The sequence below is a fragment of the Strigops habroptila genome, chromosome 1 (genome assembly GCF_004027225.2).
Source record: "Strigops habroptila isolate Jane chromosome 1, bStrHab1.2.pri, whole genome shotgun sequence".
NCBI classification, from domain to species: Eukaryota; Metazoa; Chordata; class Aves; order Psittaciformes; family Psittacidae; genus Strigops; species Strigops habroptila.
Window position 1 is genome coordinate 123,544,195 of NC_044277.2, and position 22,404 is coordinate 123,566,598.

Consider the following 22,404-nt stretch of genomic DNA (forward strand, 5'->3'; position numbering starts at 1 on the left):
TCGCTATGGCTCTGCTATGGGAAGGAAACTGCCAGTTTTCATTTCACACAGCCACACTGGTGCCTGCAGAGTACCGTTATACCTGCTGTAGGTATATAACTCTCAGAGGGATGCCAAAGTGTAACAGTAAGTAGATTATTTTCTTCTAGTGCTATATAAATACAGTCTTCAGATACAGCAATATCCTCAAGAAACAAGGCTTCAGAGAAGGAAGCCCAAACAAAACATAACTTGCCTTGGCATCTATATATTGGTTAGCATTTAAGGATTCCTGTTTCAATAGGCGCTGCTCGGAATGCAAGCATTCTAGTTGATACACTGCAAGGAATTTTGAATTGTATACTTTTATAAGAACTAGCAGATCAATTGAATTCAATGTAATCATTTGCAAGGAGACAGAATCTTTCAGAATCTCAGTCTCTGAAACTTTTAACACAGCTGCTATTGAGAAACAAATCAAATAAGTCAGACAGCCTATGCTTCTATATTTCATTTTTTTCATCCAGGCTAACCCCCTGCTAGGGCACTCAATAACAGAAAACAGCACAAGGTTTCAGTGTCCCCCTGTTTCTTGTCATTGTGATTTACTCAAGTGTATTTGAAATCCAACCACGTACTCTATACTACATATAGAAAATGACCTTGGAAAATGTCAGCTTGATCACTTTGACTAAAATCTAATCTCTTAGGGGTTATGGTAGAAGACTTAGAAAAAGTGGAGTTACTCTTGGAAATTATCATAACAAAAAGAGAAAAACATCAATTCTATTGGTTTTGGAGGAGAGACATTAAAAAAATGGTTCTTCACAACTGCATTTTTCCCCACTTTGGCAATTATACCCATAGAGAATTTGATATTATACAATAGTACTTAATGGCTTTTTGGTAACTTATTTACATACATTTTAGATAGTCAAGCATTAACCCATTTTAAAATAAGATTTGCAAACATTTTATTGGGGGTTCGATGTACTAAATATTCTAACAGTTGACTGTAACCACCAGTATTTAAACTGATAGGCTCACAGAGAGTACCATTCCTACCTGGCAATCATAATTTTTAATTCTTAACTGAAGTAGAAAGAATGACTTTGAAGTTATTTTATAAGGGAAGAGCCCACAATCTGCAAAAGCAACTGTACTGGCCTCACCACTCACAATCACCTGAAGCAGCTTAATTAACAGTGGCCATTTCCCACCTGCAGAGCACAAAACAACATACCACATTCACTCATCCTTCTTCCTTTTTAGTAGTAAGTGGCATGACAATTTCCGTATTAAACTGAACAAAATGTTTAGCTCATATTTTATGGCTCCACTTCACAAAGACACCTTCTTTTCAGTGGAAGGGGAAGAAGAAAATTCAGAAAAAGGAGCTGAAGGTTATGTTTAGCATACTCAACTACAACCTATTCAATCCACCAACACTGAAAGCTGAGGAAGATACAATCTTCAGAAATGTAAGTGAGGTGAATACCCACAGGCAGGTAGGAAACAATTTTCACACTATTCTCAGCAAACCAAGGAACCAATCAACCAAGCCCCACCACAACTGAGCACTGCTTCATATTGCAAAAGGGACCAGGCTTCTCTGTACTGTACTTATTCCCCTCCTCAATGGTACCATCTTCTTGGGTCAGCAGTCTACTCCCTGTCTGGCTTTTTTGCTGCCTTGCTCCTGCTCTTCAAGCATTAACCTCTGAAATTATCCCATTCTTTTTCAAGAGTCTTTCTGCTCTCTTGACAGATACATGTTCCAGGACTTAGTAAGTTAAATCCTGGCTTTCTCAACTGAAAATCTGATTTCAGAGCTATAAATACTGACAGTATATGATAAAACTATAAATACTGGCAACATACATAGCGACACCTACACATATTGTTAATAATAGCTCACAGGGGACAATGGAAAACATGCAAAAAGTACACGGAGAGTGGGGCATGAAGCTGGAAAGGGAAGGTGGAGGGAGGAACTTGGAAAGGTATGAGCTCTCTTAAGGAACAAAATACCTTCATAGAAATAATTCAGATGCAACAGCCCCCTGTAGCACTGTGGCACTTACTCATATACACTCTCCAGGCCCACCAATTTCTATACTCTTTTTTCATACCAGACTACCAAACTAATCCAGACACTGTATTAGTAAATCTTAGGAAGGTTAGGAATATTTCAATTCGTTAATTTATGAATTTAAATTTAGGAAATGGGTCAAAGAAAGCTAATTTCCAGCAAAACACTACACCCTTCTCTCAAGTATACAAGCAAGTACAGGAGTCATTTCTTTACTTGCATATTTCTACAGCTGGCCAACACAGGTGGAATTTTAGTTAAATAATAAATACGGCCACCACTTCACAAGGTGATCTTCCCAACACTTCTACTATTTAGAGAAGCAGAGATAACCCTGAAGGAAGGAAAGAAGGAAGAAAGGATGGGAGAAGAAAGTTTACCAAATGGTCTAACAGCAAGGTGTCTACATGAACATTTTGCCACATGTAGGAACAATATTGAAACTCCCACCACATTCTCCGAACAATGAGGTTTTTTTTCTAAGATAGTAATATTTCTTCTGAGTCAATACAATAATCACTCAGGAATGTATCTGACTTCTTGGTGAGCATTGTTCAATTCTGATAATGGTATTTAAGTCTAACATGGTAATAATACAGTGAATGATTAATGGTTGGAAAAACTATCAAGAGTTGTATGCTGCAATAACGGAGCAAAAGATATGAAAAATTTAAGCAGAAGGAGTAAAATATTTACTTTATACATACCTTCAAAAATATTGTTTTCAACTCAGCTGGATCAGCTCTCTTGGTTTGAGCCACCTACAAGTAAACACAATTATATCAATATGCATAATTTATACAAAAGATGTCAAAGAGTCATTTGAAAGGAAGCATTCAAACAACAGAACAAGTGATGAAAATAAATGATCACCTTAAATAAATTAGCTACTGCTTTAGCTGGCCATGCTTATTTTACTCATTTCACATTTACACTAAGTTATTCAACATTTTTGTTATAACTGCTTCCCTTATGCAACCCTGCAATTCTTAAACAAGCACACATTAACAAGTCACAAAGACATTCAAGTATCAAATCTTTCCAACATACCTCTCTGCTGGGATTCCGCATTACACCACCTTTACCATATAGATTTTTATACTTCCAGCATCTTTCATCTAAGGATTTCAGAGTACCATATGCAGCCCCCAACTGAGAGATGGCAAGAATAAAATACTCATACTTACAAACTTGTCCAAAAAAGCAACTTCCTAAAAGACTGAATTCCAGCGTAGTTATTTGGTTTATTGGTACTTCTGCCTCCTACTTGCAACATTTTAAACTATTTAAACTTACAGTGCGGACCTTTTTGATGAGATAAATTTAGAAAGCACATTACTTAGATTCTTCTGCAGATCAGACAACTAACCAGTTCCAGCTAAAATCTAAGTTACACTTAGCACCACAAACTCAAAGTAATTAATTTTTTTTTCCCAAAAAAACCCCACTGAATTAAAAAATATTCTATATCCACTATGGAGTAAGCCCATCAGTATTTTCCATGTTGACATACCATGCCTTCTGTTTACTGCTTTTGGCATTAAGTGAATTCATTCCCTCAGTCTGTGCCTGCTATAGTTTCCCTTTCCTTCTTCAGGATTCTTTGATAAAATCTTGCTTGCCAACATAGTAACAATCATCTGATAAGTCAATTCAGCACATCATTCTATTTCTAATTTTTTAAAAAAATTATTTTGCAAGCAAACCTGCATTTTAAAGAAAACTTGTAAAAATTACTCTGTAATGGGGAATAAACAGCCATAGGGCAAGACGTAAAATCTTACCCTCACCTAAGAACTAAACATCAGAAACATTGTCCATAAAACATGATTACCTACTTCTCTGGACTCTCCAGAGCAATGGTAGACTATAGAAGGTGAATGTGACTGCAAGTGCATTTCCAGTAGCACACTAGAGTACTGCAGAAAATGGTAGGAAACTGTTTAAGTCTTTACAACAGCATTATATTCTCACATGTACATTTAATGCAGAATCTTTAGTAAGCTTTTCCTTACCCTAAATGGGTCATTTAAAAACTAAAAAAAGGAAAAGAAAAAAAAGGAGACAACATTCCCTCCAAAAGAACCCAAGGTATTTTAAGAAAAGCGTAGGAATAAGGTTTCTTATAAAATTTTAGAGCTTGGGGTTTGTTTTTTGTTTTTAAAAGGGAAAAATCCCACCTGAAGCTATACTAGGACTCAACTGACAGAGTCCACAGCTGGAGTCCCGATTCTGTGTTTGCGCAGAAATCTGAGTGGAGGCAGTTGCAAAAAATCAAAGTGTAATTGTGAAGCTGGGAATCTAAAAATGTGTATTTTCTAAAGTACAAGCTGTCCTAAATGTGACCACTGTGTAGTAAGCAGAGATTTAATTTAACCCCATTTGTAAAAATCTGGCACTCTAGAACAATTGGGAACTTTGTGGAAAGAAAAATACCCCAACATTTCTATACTGCTGCAATCCAGAATCTTGCCACTATATAGGCAGACAAAAGATGCTCCAAAGACCTCTAGCCATTAAAAATAAATCAGCATAGCACTTTATCTGCCTTAAAGTTTAAATTTTATCCTGTCCCAGAAATCTAGGCCTAAAGAAACCAGGGATGAAATGAACAAAGGAAAAGGGTACATGCTGGTAACTGAACTTACTCATCTTCCTTTGGTTTTACTGACATTAACAATCTTGAGAAACTTGGGAGACAAAATGTGTTCAGAGCACAGATGCCATTTTTCAGCCCCCTTTTGATTATGGGGGGCTTCTAATGGTTTTTTTACAGCAAGATTCTTTCAAACCATATACCGAAATAAACGGAAGCTGGCCAGGTCAATGAACGCATTGAGGCACTGCGGACAGGCATCAAAAGCAGCGGCTGTGGACCACGGCTTCCCTCCATTTCCTACAGTCTATTTCCACACTCTTCCATTTCCCAAGACACAGGAGAGGAAGGAAATGGTTAGCACCATGTTAACTGGCTTGTCCATGTGTCATCCACCAATCTCCATTTTGAAAGGATTCCAGATAAAGTAAAGAGCCTCTATTAGGTTGTGTTACAGCTTCTGGAGGACTGATGCTCATGCAGCCACACAGGGCTAAGAGGAGAAGTACTTAATTTGGCCTTTCATCCACCCCCAGCTGTGGGCAAAGCTGAAGCTGCACACACAGACACAAGAACTGATCCTGATGACAGGCGTTACTAGCAGATTCTTCTTCTGGAAAAAGTCAAAATATCGCTTTCAATACCATTCTGAAAAGTGTTCCCAGTTATGTTAGCAGCTGAAGGTGGGCTAAGTAACGTGATGCCAACAAGACTGCAAGCCAACAGGTAGCATGCCTGATGACAAGCGACCCACAGACATAAGCTGCTTCTCTGTCAGTCAACTCAGGTGATATTTACTGACTTTCATACAACTGGGCTTAGGCGGTATTTTGTTACTGGAAAGAATTGTCCATTTTACTTTATCTTCTCTCCATAAAGACAAAAACCAGCCTGAGATAAAACCAATATGAGCTGGTAGGCATGACATGTTTCTAGTTGTGTGAAGATACATTTCATACAGCAGATCTGAGGGAAATAATGCGCTACTGCTCTTTACAAAGAGATGATTTGTAACAGACACTAACACTTCAAAAAACCCCAGTAACTTTCATTAAGTAAGGTTCAGTGAAGAAAGCTCTCCAACGAACAACATCTATTTAAAAAAAAACTAGGAGACAACAGGGAGTACAGAAACTAAAGTGAAGGATTATAACAAGGTCAGGACATGCTATGGAAAAGACTGGGATAATGTACAGAAGATGTCAGCAGCGATTTTCATTCCTAGGGTACATACTTGAAAGTTGGCCAACATACTACGTGTATATGTGCATTATAATGTATCTGAAGAACCAGCCAGCATAGGCAATATAAGAATTGAATTTAAATGCTGAAGCCCTCCCATTAGCAATGATGTTCAGCAAAGGGAGACAGAGGGTGCACAAAGAAAAGGAAAGCTCTGTAAAAGTGAGGGACAGCAAAACACAGGTTGATTTGCACACTGGAGCTGTTCATATCCTTAGACTCCCTTGCACCTTGATCTTAATTTCAGCCGGTTTTCTCCAGCAGAGCTCTTTTCTCCTTGTTGACTTATACTCAGTTTATATTGACATGCATTTCCAGTCTCATTTTCACCCTCAACAACAAATGCAAATAGACTCTTCCCAGAAAAATATAACTGTACAACAAAACACATGAAAACAGAATCTACAGGGAATCAAAGAAAATTATATTACATTTCCAATCAACTCTATTAATATATTTGTCATACACAAGACAGAAACAATAGGTTGTCAGATGGTAAGTGGTATCAAAAGGTACAAAAGAACAAATAAAGCAGTGAGTGTACTCCACCAAGTAAAGAACAACATGGGTGGGCATGAGAGAAAAAGGGCAGTAGGAAAATGAGAATTAATGCTACTATAGCATTAACGTAATGGCAAATACAAAATATCTGACCTTCTCACCTTTATGGTAAAGACCACTTAGTAGCCACCACCTGGATAGAGAAGAAAGGTGATGGGGATCCAGGAACGCTTGGGATTTGCTACAATATTTCAGAAGGTTTACTGGGACAACAGCAAGTCCCAACCAAAGATAAAGAGATAAACATCTCTCATATTGTTTATTCCCCACTAATCTGAATAGAGCTTAAGTGTGAAAGGTGAAAGCTGATAGAGGCAAATATGTCCCCCTCTACCTCACTGCCTTTAAAAACTCCAGAGAGCGAGCTGGTAAGATGATGGAGAGCAGCCCTCCTTCAAGCAGAGAACTGGAGCTGTGGTAGGGCTGCCTCACTGCCAGGCACTGGTGAGCTCAGTCTGTTTAATTCTAGAGAACACTATCTACAGGCACATAGAGAGAGAGAAAATGTTTTATTACAAGTAATCACAAGCTCTAGTAGCTTCATGTTGAAATTCAGATTATTTTTTAAAAGTTCTTCCATTCTTAAACACAACTAAAGAACACAATGTATCTGGCACCACTAAAATACTTCAAGATTGAAACCTCATGTCTTTTAGAGATATTCTTTAGTTTCATCACAAGTTATTGAGTCCACCTGTAAGACAAAAACACATGTGGCCCAGTTTATGCAAGAGGTCAGATTAGATCATCATAATGTTTCCTTCTGGCTAAAAGTATACATATACACTTAAAATGTGCGACTCCAAAGGAGATCAAACCAGGGTCTGACCTTACATTCTTGTTTAAATGAGTACTGGAATATTGGAAACCAATTAAAGTGCAGTTGCTGGCCAAGTCTGAATTCAGACCAGAAATCTATAAATACTGTGTATTATGCTAAAACAACATTCCAGTTTACAGTGCAATAAAACTAACTTGCTTACTTAGATGAGAATTGCCCTTCTTCCATATTTACAATAATACTACCACGAACATAAACAACCATTCTTCTAACCTAACAACTCCCCTTGGTCATTTTCCATCACTGCAGACAGCATCAAAAGTTATAAGAGTGTTCCGCAGCAATGCCTGCCCAGGGCACTGCCTCCTGGTTCAGCTGCCCCAGTAACCATTTTTCATTAGCCCAACATGCTTCAACATATTCTCACCTCAGGAAAAGCACTGCTGTTCCTTCTGCTTGGCAGAATCCAAGTGAAAGAACTTGACTGTGGTCTGCAACAGAAAGCCAACTACAAAGAACTCAGCATCACGGGGAAGTTAGCAAGCAAGTTGTGAATTAGTGCACCAAACAGGGAACCAGGCAACTGCAAGGAGAGCTGGCACAGAATGCAGATCAAAAAGACCTTCTCACCAGACCTCCCTAATGGTAAGCTGAGTATTTCTTCTAGGAAAACATAATCAGATGGCATTTGGCGTACCTACCTACAGCTTAGGGTAAGAAGCACTGTAAAAGAAGTTGGTAACTACTAAGCAAGTACATTAAGCTTGATCAGTCTGAGCACAGTCAGCCTTGAAACAAAACCATTTATTTTCTAGAAACAGTTCTCATTCTCAGAGTTGAACATTACATTTTGCAAAAGTGTAACCCTACCCTAAGTAGCAGTTACTGCATTCCTTTGTCTAATAACACCTAGCTGAGCTAAGAAATGTTACTAACACTAATCAAAAAAGTCTTCTCAGATCCTACAGCCCAATTCAGCATACAGAGATACAGAATAAACACAACTAAACCAGACAGTTGTGATGAGTCTGCCCCACACAATGATGAAGCAGAACAAAATTTGCTAGCTAACAGAGACAGCAAATCTCAAGCAAAACTACTCACATCCATCTTCGCTCTGTCACAATTATAGATCTCCGGGCAATTCCCACTCTGGTTTCTGCACCACGCTAAGTGGAAGCCTCACTTCCCCCAAGTGCATCAAAGCTAACAGACATGCTTTATTGGGCAATTACCTGCTAGCTTTGATCCTGCTTTCAAAGTCCCAAAGCAAATGCAGCTGGCTTGTTCATAAGATGGTTCTCACACAAGGAGATTCCCAATAAACTATAGCATTTTTGCACAGAAACTGATCACATACACATAGGAAAATGCTTGTCCAGTTTGCCCAATGCTTCCAAGTAGGTAGAGAAACCAAGGCGGGAGCAGTAAATATCTTAAGGAAAACTGCTACAATGATTTCCAAAGATAGCTAATTAATGCTAAAATACATTTAGACTGTGTTCTTCTACAATTTTCCTACTTAAAGACACAGAAAACAGAGGGACCAGACTGATGCCAAGGTAAAGGTAAAAGGTAAAAGTAGCTAGGCATTGCCATTGACGCTGTTAGGAATAAAGTGGACTATTACTTCATAGTAAGTCTCTGGACTAGGACACAGAAGCAACTGCTGTCATTCCTAAAACAGAACATGACACACTACACTACAGCGAGAAACTGAACCTGAAAACCAACTCTTGTGAAAACCAGAAATTCCTCTTTCACTTTTCATGTAGCTATCAGAAATATCTGAAAAAGGCCAGCTCTTCAACTCACTCACTTTCTCTACCTATCTATGATAAAGTGCTACAGTACCTTGACTGTACCAGTCCATCTTCTTCTTCCAAGTAATATTCCCTACTGTCTCACAGCTCCTCTACAACACGTTGTTACTCAGATGATCTTCAGGACTGTGACCCAAAGATACACAAGCAAGCTACTTTGCTATGGTGATTATGTAATATTAACATATCCCAGTGTACCTCAGCAAACCAGAGCTCACCACTCACTTGCAGAAATGCAATAATTGCACATAAGACAAATTAGAGGTTCTTCAATGAAACAGTTTATTTCCAAATGAGCTGCTAAAGTGAATGATCAAATGACATTTCCATCATCTCATAGGTCTTTTTCAAAAAAAACCCTCCTGCTCACCATAGATGGATGGGATGACAGATGCTAACACTCTTACTTTGCTCTCCCTTTTGCTTCCTTACACCTTTCAGAAAGGAAATCATTATGAACGTCGACCTGCTAAAACATATTTGGTGGCTACCTCAGCCCAGTTTATCAATGCTCCCTTTTGATTCTCCCAGCGCTTGTTATGTTACAAACAGTGATGCTGTACAACCAGCACATAGGCCATAAGCTCAAGATGTCAACTTCCTCACGTTTGTCTTCCAAAAATAGTCACCCCAGTGCTGGCAATTTGCCTTCTAGAGCTAAATTCCTGGCTTACATCTGGCAGGAAAAGCGTCATCTCACCCTAAGAAGCAAAGGATAGGAAAATTCTCCAGCAAAACAGCAAGATCAAAAGCAGTTCCTGAAGAACGCATGATTTGATACCTGTTACCACTCAAAAATCATCCAGAAGTGGCAGACTACTAGGGCATCATTAATTTTATCTGGCACCCAATGTTATTAGCATAAAACAAGTATTTGGACCAGGATTAAGCAACAGATAAGCCACAATTAAGACAGAAGGCCATCTAACACCATGGTTCTCACAAGGTGGCACCTTCAAGAATCATCGTCTCACAGCTGTGTAGAGCACCAGTGAGCTCTGGGAGAGCCATCGCTGAATGGAACATAAAAGTTACAAGGCTCTCCAAATTCCCCACGCTCCTGGTGCTCAAGGTTCCAAGACACCTTGAACAGTGTTACAAAAGGTTTCTCCATGATTCCTGGATGTCAATGCAAAGGAAGTTATACTGCGGCACAAGGTCCCCGTGAATGAGTAGGATCATTTGCAGCAATAAACAAAAACCTGGTACCCTCTGAAGAAAGCAAACCTGGAGCAGTGCCATACAGGGGTATCATAACAGAATGATCTGCTCTTAGACAGCTACTAATTCTGTAATAAAGAAAAAAAAAAAATTATATGGATGTGCAATCCGTGCCTATAAATTATGGAAAGGTCTGTCTCAGATTGTTGCTAGAGTAACTGTTGTTATTTGCGACTTCATGCTTGTGAATAAGCAAGTAAAAGAAATGTGCTGGAGGAAAGTTCCTATACATTACATGTCTTGACTAATAATTGCATGACAGGAATTATGTAGGAATAACTGACAGGCAGATGTATTTTGTTTCGGTGTTGTGTTTTCTTCTTTGAACACAGAAGTTCACTTTTCAAGATCCTATTTATACTCAAATCCATCTATTCAACTCTATTCAAAATGCTACACCTCAGCAGCTCAGAGAACTGGGAAAGATGTGGGAGTGGGCATGAATCCTTACGTGTGCATGGATCCAATTCTACTACCTTAAAAAGAACAAAAGACAACCACAGAATGGAAACAGCATCACACACACAAAGCAAACTTATTAAAGGCTATAAATGATGAGACTCAAAGAAAATCTTAAGTCCTGTGGTCAGGAGCCCTTCCTCTAAGCTAACAAAAATTACAGCAGAAATCCATCACATACTTGGGCAAATAGTAACACTGTGCTACTTGAAACAATAAGGAAAAAGATAATATTCTTTTTTCTTTTATTTTTCATCCGTACAGCACTCAGCACAGTTGAGTATTGGGTCATGGGGAGCATGCCCATTCTATGTGAAAGCTGAAGTAGTCACAGTAACTATTCACCTTTCCCAGATAAACATGCTAGTCAACCTGACTATGGAAAACCTACTACACTTTCACATAACAAAATATTTGTCTCCCCCTTGAAAATTTTTGTCATCTCAAAATACGAGTTTGCAAACATGCCAAAATATGAGTTTGCAAACATGCTCTCTTTTGCCTGCAAGCAGTGGTATCACCATTTGTCCGACTGCCATCATAAGAGCTTCAGTTTAAAAGTACTAGATGATAACCCTGAAGACAGGGCAATTACAAAATAAAGGCAGTTTAATATTTTATAATTCAAAAGTCAGTAAACAAATACTTTGTGCTTACATATTAGCAGATTACACAGTTGTCACAGGCCACTGTAAGTGTATGACCTTCCTAGAAACATAGAATGGTTTGGGTTGGAAGGGACCGTAAAGATCATCTAGTTCCAATCCCCTGCCATGGGCAGGGACACCTTCCACTAGACCAGGCTGCTCAAAGCCCCGTCCAACCTGGCTTTAATCCTTGTTAAGGACCCAAACAGAAAGTTGAAACTATCAAAAAGGGTACTTGGAAATAATTTGCAGTTTCATGTGGGAATATCAAATAATCCAATGAAGACCTAAATCGTTTATGTAAGGCAGTGACTGTAATACTACAGGTTTATCTGCAAGTGACTTGCCACAACTCAGCCAAAATCACTAAAGAGTTCACAATAACTCTCTGTGATTTGCAAAAGTTGTAAGATACCTGACAACAATAATTAAAACCTTCTCATCTTCTTAAGAAACTGCGGAAACATTACCAGCATTTTAATACATTTTAATTAGGAACCATTCTGATTTTAGCTTGAATGATTTGGACTTCTCATCTGTGAGTCTATTTCACTACATACATTTGCACAAAGCAATAACCGTTTCATTAAAACATTAAATTTACTCTTACAGCATTGCCCTCAGAATATCTTTGTGAGATCATGTGGTTGCAGTGGAAACGATGATAATGTCAAACTGAGCACTCTGATTTAAAAATAGGAATTAAGAAAAAAAAAAAAAAATCCCTAAAATTACTTTCAGGTAGGCATCCTTAGCAGAGGGAAAAACAGAATTAAATCCCCCCCCCCCGGAAAGGTATTTCCATCTTCTCCGGGGGCACTGCAGTTAAACCAAGATCTAAAAATACCAGATTAACCAAATGCAGAGCAGAGTTTCAGATACTAGAGAAATTCTAGCACTATTCTTTCAACATTTCAATAACCAGTTCTTCTTCCATTTAATTCCTTGGATACTTGGGTTGATGTCAGCACCCTGACCTGAATTCAGAGTAACACATCTGCTGTCCCACAGTATGCTATTGGTATCAGCTGACAACGTAGTTCACTTTTTGCCATCAACTGTCCAAAACATAGTGAAATTCCAAAAACTTCTTCCTGACCAGTTGATCCAGCCCTTTGAAATGCACAAAAGATAACGCTTTGTCTCATGAAAACTCTAGGCAATCTATCAGTGGTTACTCCTCACTGCTTTCGCAACCTGTGCCAGCCCAGAAAGTCTTCAATCAGCGATGAGAAAAGCCAGGACATCTCACACTAGTTTTCATGATACATCCCTTTGTTTAATCAAACTGTGGGTCACACACAACACAAAGTATTCCAAAGCTTTCAAAGCCACAAAAGAACTGTAGACTTATATTCTGTATAAAAGTTTCTAAGAACACTGAAGGAAAATAGTGTATTTTTGTGCATACTTTGCTAAGCTCCTTCCATAATTTTCAAAAGTTCAGTGCCCTCTTTCCTTCCTCCTTACCCCACCCATCCACAATAAAAAGGGAAAAAGCTGGTTTAATATCCTTAACTTGTCAATGGTATACAGAATAAGGAAGTATTAAGTGCTATTTTAATTCTACATTATTTGGGTTGAATATTCAAACACTTGAGAATTAAGTGGGTTTGGGCTATTCTCATAACTGAGATACTGAATCTGTAAGTTACATGTAACGGAATACCAAAAGCAAATTGCAAGAGGTTTACAGCCACTATCACAGAATCATAGAATGGTTTGGGTTGGAAAGGACCTTAAGATCATCTAGTTCCAACCCTATGCCATAGGCAGGGACACCTCACACTAGACCATGTCACCCAAGGCTCTGTCCAACCTGGCCTTGAACACTGCCAGGGATGGAGCATTTACCACTTCTTTGGGTAACTTGTTCCAGTGCCTCATTTTCTTTACTGTGAGAAGAGAGAAGCCCAAAACTTTCGCAGCACAACATTCACAACGCAGAAAAGCCTAAATCCACTGCTTCACACTAGTCAGTCTGGAAAGAAAAGATGCAGACCGAGTAACTGATTTGGGCGTGTGAACAGAGTAAAAGCATTTGTAGGAAGTTTGTTGTTGCCATGTTTTTCTTCCTTTTAAACAGCGTCAACATGGGACTAATTCATGATCTTTACAAAGTAGTTTCCAGTTAGACTGACACACAATGGCAAGCAGCATTAGACAGGTGAAGTGACAGGAAGGAGGAAGGCTGACTTGATGTCAATGACAAAAACTATTTTAATGGAAATGTGAAATTATTCAAAAATTTCTTCCCCTAAACACGTGAAGATTTCTCTAGTCAGATTCAGACTGCACAATGGGCTGAGAGCAGGAATCAAGCAGACACAGTATTTTTACATACCACAGTGTTTTCTAATGGCTTTTCATACTCAGTGCCTCACTTAAGGGCTTCTTCTGCTAAAGATTTGTTAAATCAGTGATGTTCCATCAAACAGTACTTGTCAAACATGATAAAAACCTACAATAATAAAATACGTGACCAAGAGATTTTAGTAGCTAAGGATCCAGGACAGAGTGGAAATGGTTCGTATTCCCAAGGCAAAGAAAGATAACAGTAATAACGAACAGCCTACTGTTTGTTCAGTAATACTAATTTTCAGACCTCTTTTCTGCTATCCTAAAATCAGACCTATCTATCAGGTCACGCAATGGATGGGTGAGACAGGAAACTCACGTAATCAAAGAATACATGACAACACTAGACTGCTACTGCAGAAAATACCTTTCAATTAAGTCCTTTAAGTAGGGAGCCTCCTGCCCTGCTACTGATACAGGACAACATCCTAGTCTCTCTCCCACACTGTAACATCACACACCAGTCCAGAGACTCGACTAAGAAGCTGTAGTGCGCATCTGGCATATAAGAATTGCAGAAAAAAATGCGAAGCAACACCACAAACACGCAAAAGTTGGAAGAAGCATTAAGGCAGGAGATCTCATTTCTCAGTGCAGGAAACCACCATGTGTGCACACATTTGAACATAGACCTCCAAACCACAGTTGCATGCACCAACACAGAATATCTGTGTCATGATCCTGCCAATGGCCTTTTATGTTTTGGAGATGTTACCTGCATTTTGATTAACACCTATCAGTCCTTGATGAAAGATGTAGTCAGATGCCGCTCAAGCTACTCCAACACTGAATAATTTGCTCTAATTTATTCCTTAAAAACTATTCTAATTTACCACTTTACTTAGATGAAGTGAGCACGTTTGCTAACTTCCCAGAATCCATTGAGTGAGGCAAAACCCCAAAACCTCAAATAAGTGATAGGTCTATTGGCTGAGAGAGTTCAGGGAAGTTGAGATAAGAAATAGCAACATAAATATGAAGACAATTAGAATTTCTTCCTCCTACTGGCTGGATGATTGGCATTTGGCTCGGGATCATCCTTGTGAAAGCATCCTCCCCTGTTGACTAAGTGCACTTTTAGGCAGTATGCAAACACTATCAGGAAAAACGCAGAAAAATGTGTGCCCTTCTATGACTCCATATCCTGAAATCTACAGACATTTTCCCCAGAACACAAAGTCAGAAAGAAAAACAAAGAACAGAGTGCTACTTGTTGTTCTCTCCTTGTCTCTTTGCAAAGCCAGCACTAAAAAAAAAAAAAGACTCCAACCTGCTAAGGAACCTTCTTTGAACCTTCCATTTCCTGGTAAGTTTAAACTTATTCTCTTAGACAGAAATGAAACTGGGCTCTAGGAAGGAACATTTCTAAACTTTCGGTGAATAAAGATCAGGTAGTATTCACCTACAGAAACTGAAATATGTTGCAAGATAAATACAAAATTGTGTATGAAGCTGGAAAAATCTGTGGTCAATGGCATTCAACAACAATCTGAATTCCAGCAAATCAATTTCACTTAGGAAGGAAGTACCCACAAGTTTACAGTGTCACAAACGAAGAGAGAGAAAGAATAAACTCTACTGGGGAAATAACAAATGGAATTCTCATCCTTCTCCCAAAGTTTTCAGTTTAAAAAAAATTTGTTCAACTATATCAGAAGCATTCAGAGTTTGATCCCCTACACTTGCCTCCCTGTGCGGGTCCACAACGGCTCAGAAATGTTATGTTTTAAATTTGCTCAGCAGCTGTTTCGCTCAACAGCCAAGGTTTTAATACTCCAGAGCACTAATTACATAAAGGCATCTGAAGGAGGAGGGGAAAAAAAGTCTGCTTCTACCTATTTATAAGGTTGCCTAATAACTATGGTCATCTAGTTACACGACACTTTCTTCCATATTTTAGCTCTGGAATTAAAGTTGCTCTTTGCAATTCTTCAATTGCCCTAATCATCAAGGATATAAAAATCATAGCTGTAAAAAGCACATGTATTATTCTTTTGATAGGTCCCCATAATTGCAAAAATAGCCTTTAAAAGCCTTGAAATTTTTATACTCATGAGATTTTTTTTTTAAAAACTAGAGTTTAAGAGTTTGAGGGTGTATTATCTTCACATGGGATTGATTTACGGTGGGACCTGAAAACTGGAAAAAAATTAGAGACTACATACTAATACCCTTCAAGTAAAACTATTTTCTTAATATTTCTGCTTTGAACAGAAGACACAATCAAGTTCCAGCTATATAATTTGTGCCTTATCTCAGCTAACCATAGTTCAATGGATAACTACAACTCTAGGATTATCATTGCTGGCCTACCAGAACTTAGACCTTAGTGGGTGAATTTAATTCTGTATTCTGGCAGCTTTTAGAAAACAAGATAAGCTAGTCACAAAGCATTTATTGTGCTTATTTAAAAAGGTCAGGCTTTGAAAGACTCTTCAATTTACAACGTATCAGTAACCATTTGCCTCCCTGACCAGCCTGTTTGGCTGTCAGACATTCCTGTCCCACATACCCAAGAGAGGTGCTGGAGCAGTACATTCTTCATCTGCTTCCTGTGAAGCACTGCACTTCACAAATAAGGTGATTCTATATGTCTGAATAAAGACACGTCTGTGCATTTCTCCCCACATTACATCAAATCTAATTAATCTAGCAGTATGATATAAGATGCATTGTCAACATCTTTTTTCACTCTTTGCACCTATTTTTAATCAAAGAGAAGTAGCAATAATTAAAACAGCGTTAATATGGCTAGGAAGTCTTCACCTGTCGTAAGGACAGTTTGTAGAGCAAGAATTAACAGTTTCAAGAGCAGTTATCTGTCCTATCTGCTGCAATTACAACTATCCAAAATATTAATGGGAAGAATGCCAAAAATGTGGAAAGACTAAGGAGACAAAAATCTGCAACATCTATTGAAAACAAGAGGCTATTTGGACACTAGTTGACTGAGAGCTTGGGTGAGAACCAAAATTCTCAGCTTCCACAGCAAACACTGTGGTGTAACTATGTCCTAAAACAAAACGAAGCTCTAACTGATGGCAAGCCCCAGATTCCCAAAAAGCCTTCGTCTAAATTCAGTAAACTCAAGCGATGGTGCTTGAGAAGAATCACAAACTGTGAGGCTGAATCACAAACTGAAAGGCTGCTGCGGGGACAAAAGCATTCTCTATCCCACAGACAGGAGATGTGGAGAGTAAAGAAAATGTGTCACTTAAGAATGGAAACATATTTTAGAATAAAGCAATCACAAGTTGCAGTAATACTATTTATAACAATAACCTTAAATTGGATAAATTTTGGAAATATGATATTTGGGTTAAAAAAAAAAATAAAAATACAAAAACACCACAATGAGGACTTCCATAAAAGGTCCAGGTGCCTGTTCCCAGAGGGATATTAACTTCCCCCTAGCTCTGGTCCAAAGCCTTTGAGACTGAGTCTCCTGCTGAAGGGATAAATAAAGCAACAACATTATTTAAGCTAACATGAACTGGCTGGAAGGGAGCAAGACTGAGGTGATGTGGAGGTCACAGCCATAAAGACAACAGTAACCTTAAACATAAATGCATGAAACCTATTTTTAGCTAGAGTCTTCATTTTTACCTTTATACATTTCAATATGGATAATTCATAAAATGCCATATTGCTGAACAATTCACATGTGCATCAGTAATCAAAAAACTACCAATCTAAGAATAAAACCGTAAGGATTATTGCATCATGTGCAAGGCTCCGTCATCTTCACCATTAATTTCACTCCCCTTGACTCTCCCACATTTCTAACGGGAGAAAAATGCCTCAGAGTTAGGATTTTACCAGCTGCCTGACTCCTGCAGGCTAAGACTGCAGTCATCTTCTGTGTGTGGTGTTGAGCTAGAATTGATCAGCACCATTAGAAAAACATGTAGGGACCAGTCAGGCTAATCAGGGCAAATGCAACCATAAACTTGCGTAAAACAAGAGGCAGTTATTCCTTCCACAGCAAAGTCAATTCACATTTGAATACATAAATAAGCCAGTCAGAGACATATCTTCAAAAATCAAAAAGAACACAACACTAAACCATTTGCAAGGGCAGTCTGATTTCTTTATTTCTGCTTCCATGGAAAATTCATATCAAATTTTAAAAATGCTCCCATCAGTCCAGTTACTGGGCTACATAGAGAAAATGAGACAAAAGACTTTCAAAGAATTTAATACAAATATTTACGAGAAAAATGGTGACACAGTTTTCGTGGTGTTTCAGTTCCATTTTTTATTTCCCTCTTCTGAACATTAAAGTTGACTGTTGCCCACTGGCATTTAAATAACTAGTGAGCACATCAGTTGACCAATTAGTTCTATGACAATCTCACAATTTGCCTATTCAAAACTTACAGTTACATCCCCATGGCTACATTCTTGCACCATGCCTCTTACATTTAGGGAAAAAGCCCTAGCACCTCTATGGTTATCTCACTGTGAGACAAGCATGAAGGGATGTCAGTGAACGAACTGCCTGATCCACAGCAAACAGCAGACCTAATTTTGGTAAAAAAAATTTCTTCTCATTTCTCTGCTGAGCAGTGGAAAATTAACAAATATATATGAATGCAAGGCATTAAATGGTTCTACAGTTGTCATACAAGACAACCCTTTGTACATTTCCAGCTTAAGACATTTCTGTGCTCGGTGTTACATTAGAGCATGCTATCCACATAACTTTATACTGCTTTGCTGGGAAAGCAGCGTATTATTAGTATAATAGTTCCATACTAGGGAACTGATCTGATTTAAAGCAAGCAAAACCAATTTAAGCATATATATTAAAAAAAAAAAAAAAACTGTGCTATTTTTTGCCAAGTCAGTTACCCACTCTAATTTACCCCAGCATTATTACACTACCCTACTATTGCTACCGAATGTTCACTATCATCCATGTTGAATCACAGCTTCATGGCTACCACTGGCTTTTAAAAATCGCAGTAACCTGCTCCTGGTTGAGGAAACAAACAGGTACCTCTCCACATCAACCCAACCAATAGAACAGCTGCAGTGAGTTCAGCCCTGGCACCAGAGCCGAGGGACAATCAGCCCAGTATCATCAGGAAGGCAAAACAGGCAACTAACCAGCCCCAGATGCCTGGTCCAGCCTACACTAGGACTCCAAAAAAAGAACTGTCATCCTCCTAAAACTATGAAAGTAATGACGATACTAAGAAGATATAAGAATTACTTTTAAAAGGGTTGGCTGTCTGGGCACAAGTCTGCCAATCTCTGTGCACTCTCTACAAATAAAATGTGTGTTTGTGTATCTGCAAACTCCACTTTGCTCGGCCTCCAAGGGTCAGACCCATCAGCACGCTCCACTACCTCAGTCAGAGCATGATGCAAGAAACAATCCTTGTATGAGCAGAAAGGCACATGCGATTTAAGATTTTCAGGATTCCAGAAGTTCCACCAAGGCGCATATCCAGAACTGCCGCAGCCCTGGCTCAGCACGGACAGACAGTTCAGGCCCACTGACCAGGCGTCCCCACTCCAGCCCAGCAACCATGCATGCAACACACCTAATATGCATTGGCTTAACTGTAGCAAGCATCATGCACAGCAACCCTCTGAAACTCCGGCATGTAGAGGTATCATTCATGCAAAATGCATAAAAACCGCTGGCAACAAAGAATCCAAATCTCCCCCCTCCCAGCTGGGTGCCCTAATTCCTAGCAATAGAATTGGGTTCTGGCTCACTCCTCTGTTTGCCCTAGTCCTTGTGTTGCTAACTACACAGCCTCCCTGCCTGAAACAGAGATCAAGCCTTGCTGTTTGAAGATCCTCCTGGGACATTCCCATCTTTTTCATTTCCCACTGGCTGACTTAGATGCTCCCTAGTCAGCACACTGGCTGTTGTGGTACCTGTTCCAGGTCACCTCAGAGAGGTTTCCTAATTCTGCTTACAAAGCCAAGTGGCTAAAAGTTAGGCAGGGAGATGTTCATCCAGAGAACACCAAAAAGCCTTATTTGCCTAAACTCCAGGCTCTGGTTTTCACACGGCCAAGAGTAAGCCAGGAACTGAGGCAGATCTTCAAGGAGACCCAAAAAGTGACTTTACTGGTCAGTACAGAAACAGTTCTTGCAGGTTGCCCAGGCATGCAAGGCATTGGAAGCATATGAATCCAGCAGCTGAGGTTGGGCACCTCACAAGTATCCAACCAGACGAATTTGATCAGGCTTGTGGCAAGTCTGTCCCTTCTGTCTCCTCTCCAAACACACATAGTTTGGTGTATACACATTCACTTCTCCACTCTCAGATGTTTCTTTTTTGACTTCTTTAGAGAAAAATTCCAACAACCCAACAATCCTTATGGGCAATCATCCTCTAACGCACTTGATTTTGTGCAGGCCAAGCAACGTTTTTGGTAAAGAACGTAACTGCAATTGCACGTTTCTAAGGTATTGTAAATAGCATGAAATTATTTTAAAATGTTATGAAAATTGACAGTGTTCCTTTAAGTGTTTTAACAAAGCTTCAGTTGAAATTGCTTTATTCCAAAGCAATATAAGACAGAGTGTTTTTATAAAGACCTCTTATCTCCCTGCAAATGACTGAGATACAGATACTTTCCAAAAAGAGAATTCACCATAAAAAAATGCAACCTTACATTTTACTATCCCTAGTTATCCAGCACCATAAAACATCACCTGTTTCTGAAGATCGTGCTGTAGCTGAAGCAAACCAGTATGATTAGCAGAATCACAGTGGTGCCCAGAGGCTTAATGCAAGTTTAGGTTTGGCACCATACAAACATACAGGCTCTATTTGGTATGATGAAGCCATTCTATAGCCAAAGCAGAAGCAATTCCATAAGTCGAAAGCAAAACTTAAACTAAAGTTAAGCAGCACATTCATGCCATCTTCCAGGAAATATAGTACCACATACCTCCTTGTCATAGTCCTTGGACAACATAGACAAATAAAATAGATATTGGCCTAAACAAACTGGTCAGAAGACACATTGTTATCATTTAGGGCTGTAAGCTTGTCTACATTATAGGATCAGGAAGAGTGCCTTTAACGTTATCATTTGAAGTACACTTGGAAGAGCTTCTCTAACCTCCTGGGACACAAAGTTGCATAGAAGGAGGAATTCACTTCCCAAAGTGGTAAGATCCAGGTAACTTTAAATGCTTTCCTGTAGACATCACGACAGACGAGATGCATGTAAGGATATACACGTAAATGTTGGGTCCAGTAACACTCTGCTAGAGCTAGACATGAAGTGAGGACATCCAGCAAATCCTCTTACAGGGACATCATAATGGAAAAGAGCAAGTTTCAAAAAACTGTAAAAACCACTGGCCGGTGCAACATGTGATCCCATCACTACCTCTCTAGCATACTAAAGACATAATCCAACATCTTTCACCACCTCCTCTTGCCCCTACCTCGCTCTGACAATGAAGTGGGGAGGAAGGTGGGGTGAAAGTAGCACAAGGAAATAGATAAAGTCAGTTGAGGCAAAACCCCCAGAGTAATAACAGTGTTCACTGCAGAAGAGAGCTGTATGGATTTTCTTCACAACAGAGTCGCTCCACGAGTGCCTTCCCTGGCATTATTCTTGCCAGTGGGACCCTTAATTTGCTGTGCACCTCATGGGACTAGGACTCAAGTAGTCCTCCTAGGTGTAAATGTCATAAGCCAGGACTTGTGCAGTAAAAGAAACCGAATGAAACCAAACACATAAACAATGGCGGGGAGGACAGGGAAGAGGAATAAATTATTTGCTTTCTCCTCTGTTTCAGTTGCAGTCATCATGCATGCTACTTTGCACTTAGAAAAGGTCTTAAGTTATCAGCGCTCACAGAAATTCAGTGTCCCTTTATCAGGCAAATTCTAGTCTCTTAAGAAGTTAAGATGCAGTAATAAGTCATAAGCAGCCTAAATACATGTGGTTTTTTCTAAGGGGGAAAGTGGAAAAAAGAATCTTACGACACATAAAGTGTTTTAAGAATTTACACACTTACGTGCAGTTCCAAAATGTAACTACACATCAATGAATGATGTGTGTAACTACACGTCATTTTCCACATGGATCTTATGTGGTGCTATCACACCGCAAAAAACTACTGTGGTGCCATTAGGTGTCATAACACTATTAATTCTACAGTACACAAACTCAGTGATGTCTCAGGGAAACAGGGGTTGTTCTCTCCTTAGTCACCAACCACTTTCCCCCCACAATTTTGATCTCATTGAGCAGCTGGAGCAGCTGGAGCCTGTCCGTAAGGGACTCCACTCCCCTCATGGACACAGTAACCCATCATGATGCTAAGATCCCTCACCTGTTCCTTTCCAAGGACCCAACAAACCCACATGCAATGCAATGCAATTCTTCTCTTCCAATTTGTTGGAGGAAGGGAAGAATAGCATTATCTAAGGCAAGAGTGAATTCAGTCTGTCCTCAGTCACCCCCACCCTACTGCTAGCACAGGGGAGAGGAACATGGGAGAGGGAGATGAATGAAGAGAGGCATGATGGAGCTGTAAGATGCACAAAGGGACACACTGGGTGTGAATGGCAGCAAAATAATCAAGGTGGCATGGTTGCACCAGCATCTAATAGTTCTGGCATTGCTTGGAATCATACTAATTTAGAATTGAATTGC

General features: G+C 39.3%; 1 protein-coding gene across 2 annotated transcripts in view; it reads right to left on the reverse strand.

The window, feature by feature from the left end:
- Positions 1 to 22,404, reverse strand: part of SLC25A13 (solute carrier family 25 member 13) — a 101,110-nt gene that overhangs the window by 74,264 nt on the left and 4,442 nt on the right. For both annotated transcript variants that reach the window (XM_030488454.1, XM_030488444.2), the window contains one exon: positions 2,779 to 2,832. In XM_030488454.1, the coding sequence (XP_030344314.1) occupies positions 2,779 to 2,832 (54 nt within the window). The remainder of the gene's footprint in view (positions 1 to 2,778; positions 2,833 to 22,404) is intronic.